The sequence below is a fragment of the Dermacentor silvarum genome, chromosome 5, assembly GCF_013339745.2.
Source record: "Dermacentor silvarum isolate Dsil-2018 chromosome 5, BIME_Dsil_1.4, whole genome shotgun sequence".
Classification (NCBI taxonomy): Eukaryota; Metazoa; Arthropoda; class Arachnida; order Ixodida; family Ixodidae; genus Dermacentor; species Dermacentor silvarum.
The window spans coordinates 77,307,048-77,314,786 of record NC_051158.1 but is presented as its reverse complement, the minus strand read 5'-3'; the positions used below and the strand labels follow the sequence as shown (position 1 = coordinate 77,314,786).

The 7,739-nt window shown below is 46.9% G+C and overlaps 1 protein-coding gene across 1 annotated transcript in view; it reads left to right on the top strand.

Annotated features, from left to right (window-relative positions):
* The first annotated feature begins 1,788 nt into the window (after positions 1-1,788).
* The window catches only part of LOC125945857 (uncharacterized), a 31,344-nt gene continuing 25,393 nt past the window's right edge, over positions 1,789-7,739 (top strand). The window contains exon 1 of the mRNA XM_049668200.1: positions 1,789-1,945. Coding sequence (XP_049524157.1) covers positions 1,868-1,945 — 78 coding nt within the window. The 5' untranslated portion in view covers positions 1,789-1,867. The remainder of the gene's footprint in view (positions 1,946-7,739) is intronic.

Below are 7,739 nucleotides of genomic sequence, written 5' to 3'. Positions count from 1 at the left end.
TTGCCTCCTTTACTAGTAAAGGAAGCATTGCCGAGCGCATAAGGTGCTTCGCGAGCTCGCGCTTTACTGTGACGACGACAGGAGAAGCTGACAGCCCAAGTGCATCAGGTGCTTCGCACCTAAAATATAGCCTTGTCCAATCAGTAGAATGCGTTTTGGTAAAAGCACTTCTAGTTCTCGTAATGGACGTAATGAGCTCATGTGTGAATCCAGTTGTGATGGTTAGGATCTTCACGTTGCAAGGTGTATGACGCGAGGAAGATGAAGGAGACGGCACGTAATTACGAAACACAGGACAATTTTATTAGACGTCATACAGACACGATAGAAATCTTCAGCTACACCCACACATATCATTATTGTTAAAAAGCCGGCAGATCCCACGCTCTATGGGAATCGAGGTTTTGCGAAGCAGAGGGCGGATAGCCTACCAAGTTAACGAAACGACCATAAAAGCACGAAGACGTAGACGGCTCTTTCATGACCTACATGACCCGCATGTTATGACATTCATATCATGAGTCATCACGAGTGCCTTTAGCTACACCTAAGAGACCTTAAGGCGAAAGCCTTAGTCATGCTCATGACTATGACTTCGACCATCAACCTTCCTTAGTACCTTCACTTAGTACCCACGTCCGAACCCATTTCAGTGGTTTTTGAGTGTTAATCTTTTTCGCTGAGTCATTGTCATTTATGCTGAGTCATGCTCATGACTACGATTTCTAGCAGCATCCTTGTGTGTTTTCTTCACTTAGTGCCCACGTCCGAACCGATTCGAGTGGTTTTTGAGTGTTTATCTTTTTTAGCAGAGTCATTGTAATTTTGCTGAGTCATCCTAATGACTATTACTTCTACCAGTATCCTTTAGTGTTTGCTTCCCTTAGTACCCACGTCCGAACCCATTTCAGTGTTTTTTGAGTGCTATACTTTTTTCGCTGAGTCATTGCCATTTTTGCTGAGTCATGCTCATGACTATGATTTCTACCATCGTACTTTAGTGTTCCCTTCACTTAGTGCCCTAGCACCTAGCAAAAATGACAATGAATCAGGCAAAAGAGATTAACGCTCAAAAGCAACTAAAATGGGTTCGGACATAAATGATAGGTCATGATATGAATGTCTTGACATGTGTGTCATGTAGGTCTTGAAACAGCCACCTACGCCGTGGTGCTTTTATGGTCATTCCGTTAACTTGGTCGGCTCCTCGCACTCTGCTTCGCACACCATCGATTCCCACAGGGCGTGGGATCTACCGTTTTTTTTTCTCTTCGTACTCTTGCTGAGGTCCGCCGCACTGTCGTCTGCTCTTCTACTCTCAGTTTGTGAGTACGTCTTCACACCAGTCCAGCCCACCATCTATAAAGCGGTGAGTGTACTGTCGAACAGTAGAAAGCAGCATTTAAAGGTATTCTGTGGTAATCAATGACATCTCAAGTGCGAGTTACGTCAGGAAACCTGTAGTTGCAACCTTCTGCAGAAATATCCGGTTCAACGTATTGTAACTACAGTGTACGTCAGCATTCCATACGCTAGGTAGGATGCAAGCCTGCCGATTCTCGCGATAATAATATTCGAGCAGTAATAATACTTTAATAGGGCGTTTGAATAAAATGTCAATGCGCGGCTAGCTAGTACGATGGGGATTCGGTCAGTGAAATGAATACGCGAAGGCCTTTTGTTAAGCAGCTGCCCACAAGGATTTAAAACAGGGAAAAAAAATATTTAGAAATATGACATGTAAACGAGTGACATGGAATTAATTTCTGTCGGTGCGTATGAGACGTGTATATAACAACCGCATCAGTTTTCAAAGCACTCACCTTACAGAGAGCTTGACAATTCTGTCGCCTCTACGAGAGTAACGATGCTTGCTATCACGCTGCTCCTTGTTGTTGGGCTCTTCGTCGACGTAAATGGTGCCAGCTTGGACGACCTGATTGACGTGAGACAATGTTGCTTTTATAAAGAACCCTACGTTTACTTTAGGTTCTAATGTCTTGTTCGTTCGCAATTAGAAGTTACTATTCTGGTCGGTATAAACTGGTTGTTGTGTAGAGATTCAGCTCTAAGTGCCCCGGTTAGTTGATTCCTGTCTGTTCTACAATAAAAAAGAAAAAATAAGGCAAGTGGTAATGGAGGTAGTAGTAATAAAGCAAGGAGGCCGCACAGGAGGGCTCACCCGACATTAACGGCCACACTCGCCATTACTTGAATGCTCTATAAGCTATGCAGCTGCTATGCATTGAATAATCAAGTATTCAATGTAATAACCTAAATGGCAATGCTCAAACCAAGAACGCAGAAAGAAAGACTAACGCAGAGAAAAAGATGAACACTACAGCGCATTGGTGTTTATCTCTGTCTCTGTATTGGTGTTTCTCGCGCTCTTGGTTTGAGCAATGCAATGCCTACAAGCCCATGCACCCACTCCTGGATGGCCGGTTTAATCACAAAGCTCAGTTGAAACTCAGTCTTTAGTACATAAATAGTCGTACGATTTCATCATGATGATCATAATAATAATAGTCATATTAATAACAATATTAATCCGAGGATACCTAAGCACTTCTTATATGTTGTGAATGCAAAATCATTAATGTCCAATTGAACGCCGCTCGGCGGTCCTTTGAGCTTTGCGCTGCGAGTAATGTACCATAGCGGTACGTGCTGCCCGAGCCTGCAAGCAGCAGCAGCCTGCGGTTCCGACGCCCCATGCCACGGACACAGGCCCGTGTGTGTGTGTGAAAACTTTATTTACAGAAGTCCTGAGGCTCGACTCTTTCAAACCGAGGCGGGCCGCACCCACGATGGCACCGTTAGGCCCAGTTCTTCAGATACATCGTGGGCCCTCTGGACAGTCCCGTAGCTGATCTTAACACGATGAACTCTGTAGCATCTTCTTCCAATGAAGCCATTCTTCTTCATGGTTGGTGAGAGTCGCAGGGCATCCCGCGAGCATGTGTGTGATCCCAATAATACCATTGCACGCATGACAATCTTTCTTGATCTCCCTTTCTGGATAAATTTTATCAAGGTGGTACGGCGTGGGATAAGTTACTGTTTGTAATAGTCGCAGTGAAACTGCCTGAGCCCTGTTAAGCTTTGAACGTGGCAATGGGAATTGTCTGCATCCTAGGTAGTAGTGTTTAATAATCTCGTTATAGGTTAATAAATGATCTCTAAATTCCCCGGCCTGGTGGTGGACGGCTCGGTCGTGACTGTCACGGCTAGCAAGTCCTCGTGCCAAGTCATGAGTAACCTCATTGAGGTTAACCCGGGTCTCGTCCACTTCTCCCATATGCGCAGGAAACCATTGGATTTCAGTTGTCATATTCATAGTGTTTTCAATAAGTTTAGCTGCAACCCCTGCCAAGTAGCCCTTATCGAAACCCTTTATAGCAGCTTTGGAATCGCCGTAAATGAAATTCCCTTTATTGTTCCTGATGGCTAGAGCATTGCCACTTGCTCCGCCACCATGGAATCCTTGGTAAAGACAGTGATGGCATCTTGCACCTTCCCTTGAATGTTTGCTACTACGGCAGTATATGCTTCTTTCCCTTTCACCCAGGCAGCATCTACGAAAGCAGCCTGTTGATTCTGCTGTCTATCTCCCGCAAGAGTGATTTAGCTCTTGCCTTTCTCCTTTTGATATTGCGCTCTGAATGCATATTTCTAGGGAGGGGTGTGGTTCTAATGATATCCCTACTATCAGCTCGTAACTCCACTTCATCCTCCATTCGGCGCCTTGACCTATTTAGCTCTGCCCCTATTGCCTGTAGTATATTCCTGCCGGCGCGTGTTTTTGTCAATCTTTCCCGTTGCGCTAGCTGCTGAGCCTCCGCAATTTCCTCTGTTGTGATGTCCACTCATAGACGGCCCGTAGCCAGAAATTTTTTTCGGGGGGGGGGGGGCACTTCCTGTAGGCCTTGACTATTTGAGGAAAGCACTTATTTTCAGTAATTATTTACGGTAACGTACGGAGAGAGGAAAATTTCGGGCGGGGGTAGGGGGAGGGGCCCGGACCCCTAGAACCCCCCCCCCCCCCCCCCTTTGGCTACGGCCCTGCACTGACGTCCTGCGCGACGAGATACTGAGGAAGAAGCAGCGGGCACCTAAGACAGGCTGGCAGGCACGCGCAAACAGCTAAGCCCAGTGGGAGTGAGATAGAGAGATACGGACTGCGCGCCGGCTTCCGAAAGCGAGGGTGACGGGGTGTCGCGGCGATGCCCTCTTCCCTCACGCAACACCTGGCGCGCAAAGGCGGCCGCAGGTGTTCCCTTTCGCCCGCTCGGCTCAGTCGAGGCACGCTCGTGACGTGGCGTTACAGCCAATGAGAATTTACCTGCCATATCGCCGCTACAGACGACAGACGCCGGCTTCCCCCCTCCCCCCCCAATGGGCCATTTGATGCTTTTCCATCAATAAAAATTTGTTTCCATCACTACAACTTTCACAGAAGCAGTGAGAATAATGGTACCTTCAGGTAGTGGTTTTGGAGGGCTCTAGACCTCTCTAGAGCAGCGTTGCCTTTGACTCGTTGAAAGAGAATGCACGCCTTGTGTTCAGCTGGCTATTTTGGATCGATCTTCTCCCGTGTAGAGCGCTGTCTCCGCAGCACTCGCCGAGATTGATAGCGTTGTCCGACACGTCATCGCAACACAGCCTCGCCACTGTTGCCGACGGTCAATCGTAATCAAGATGACTGCATGCTGGCGTCTCAACGAACTCTTGTTCCACCGGCGCGTCCGCCGTTTTCTGCGGCGGTGCTACAGTGCCTAGAATATAGCGGTGCCACGAGCTCAGGCTATTAGAAATTGAACGTTTGCTGTGGTCACGTGGTTTCGCCACTGCCATTCCCTCCGTTGCCACATGCAGCACAGTCACAGCGTAGGCTGGAGGTGCGGCTCCATAGGAGTTTCGTTTTCGGTAGCACGCACTAGAGGGCCTTCGCGGCGAAGTCTCTTTGGGTCGTTCTATCTGAACTGTCCGCCCGGCGTCGGCGGTGAGCTGCGGCTTGCGCTGCTCTCTGCACAGCGGTCTGCTGAGCCCGACGTTGCCTGGTTGCAGCCGCGCGCGTAGCACTACCATTCGCTTCTTCAGCAGCGGTTCGTACCTTGCGAGCAGGCGCTATAACGTTTACCGAAGAATAAACACAGGTATCGAGACTTAAGTGGCGCAGATGTCACATCCCTTGACAGGTGGCACGATACGATGCTGTTGATGATGATAATGGTTTACTGGCGTCTCCTTTGAAACAGGGTCGTAACAAATAAGTACCTAGCCTGCTTGAGTTAATCAGGTCCAGCTACATGCAACATGCAATGGTTACCTATCGGGACAACTAATGGAATACAACGCACCTACAATGCATATTGCACGTATCGAAGCTACGCGGCACGCATGTCACATCGCGTGACAAGTGGCACGATACGATGCTAATGATGAGGATGGTGATTTATTGGCATCCACTTTGAAACGGGCGGTGACAGTCAGCTAGCTTGCTAGTTTTATATCAGGTATACTATACATCTGTATTATAGCATTGTTGTAAACATCTCCTTAATTTTCGTTTCCCCCCCCCAAACCTTCTCTACCTATCTTCTACCGCTACTTATACAACTGCAAGATGGCGTGCCGCCTGGTGTAATACTATCCAACTGCAATCCAAATCGTGCCCGTATCGACGCTACGCGGCGTGCATCTGCCATCGTGTGTCTCCTCGCGCGCTAGGACGCGTGTATAGGCCATGATTACGCTGCAAGCTAGAAGGCGCTGGCGTCGCTCAGTGCAAGAGTAGCCGACTACCGCGCAGAGGGCCAGGGTTCTATCTCGGCGAGGAGTTGGTATTTTCGTTCTTATGCCTGGGGATAGCTGCGACGGACACCGGCGGCGGCGCGCACCATCACCACCCGAGGCCGCCATTGGAATGAGGCCGTAAGAGCTTACGCTGTAGAAGTGCCACAGTATTTTTTGCATGTAACGTGAGCCGCTCCATGACACAGAAGTACATGCTACCGCGGCTAAAGACAGGATGTCTCAATAGAGTAATAGTAGGCCAAGTGCTGGGTAGGAGACTAGGCGCTTGAAGCGCAGTGATGTTTTGCTCGATACCTCGTATACCTGCCCGCATATATATAGGAGCGAAAACAATAGGCAAATTTTATGGTGCATAGTTGGTGTCCGTAGTAACGTAATTGTACGTACTCCCGCTCCATTTGTGCAGGCGGGCTTCCATGCGGCCACCATCGTCAGAAGCCGCAGTGACTGATAAATAAGCGTGCTTTGAGTACCTACTCGCTTGAATTGCTCAAATAGCAATGCTAGCGCTAAATCATTATTCAAAGTTCATTAGTACAAACGGCATAATTATAAATAGCTTACTAATTATTGTCCTGTTTGTCTGTAGCGAATATGCATCTCGCCTAGCAAGATGATCAGTCTAGCCTGAATTCCTTATCTGTTACAATTTGGGGAAGTAGTAGTTCAAGCATACTGCTTAGTGTCTGTTGGAAATCCGCCCCTATCGGGAAGTAATATGCATGGAAGTACGTCTTGGCTGTCTAAATATTTAAAACAGGTGATTTTGTCAATCTCATTTGAAGGAATGCTTAAGGGTAGGGTTTTGCGAATGTTCTCAACTTGGAATACAAATCGAATGATATCTGCTATTCGATTCGTGTTTGATTCTAAATTTCACTTTTGAAGTTGTAAAATATTTGTAAGTTTTTTCGAAGAGGAGGGTCAAAAACACTTATTGGAGTCTACAAGCATTAAAAAAAAGCACCAGAAACAGATGCAAGTGCCGTCTCTTTTGAATGACGCTGCTGGAAAACAGGAGCATCGCAGTTGACAGCGGCGCAGTTCATCATACTTCCAGTTCTAGAGGGCACTACATATATCAAATAATGTATATAAGCCTCCTGTTTCTTGCCTCAAGCGGACTTCACGAAACATTTATATTTCACTTTGCATGGAAATGAAAAAAAAATTTCGTTCTATATTTCAAGGCCGTATTTCTCGGGCATTAATATTAGATGCGATTCGAAAATTTCATTATTGAAGCACCTCTCATAAAATGTCTTGCATTGCATCTGTCCTTTAGGCAAAACACGCGATGTGCTATGCACGCGCAAGATAACTTCTGCGCTCCTGTAAGGAGAGGAAGCGTGCCCACGAGAATTTTCTGTCCGTGTCGCACAACGCAATAAAGCTGGACTCACACGACGGAAGGGTTTGCTGATTCAGTCGGCAGATGAGAATAACCGGGCTCAGTGTCGTTCAGTCATGGCGCGTATAAGGACTTTGCAGATGTGCATTTATTGGACTGATTTGTTGTAGCGACGCTACGTCACGAACTAATTCAGTGATTGAAATGTGGTTCTGGCGCAACGAAGCTAAGAAGAAAAAAGAAGGGACAGAAACAGTGCCAACTTGCAACTGAATTTATTGCATAGAAACACCCATATTTTAAACACAAAGGATTTTCATGCGCAGAACTGTGCGCAGAAAGATTTTCTTTTCCAAATCACCATAGTGCATCTAAAAATTGGTACTCATTATTGTGCAATCAGACAGACGGGACACTGACATGCTTGTGTCAGTGTCCCGTCGGTTCCATTGCATCGCAGTCAATCCTGTATGTATAAAATTTGGGCGTTTCCATGTAATAAATTCAGTTCCAAGTTGGTGCTCCTTCTGTCTCTTCTTCCTTCCTCTTAGTTTCGTTGCACCAGAAC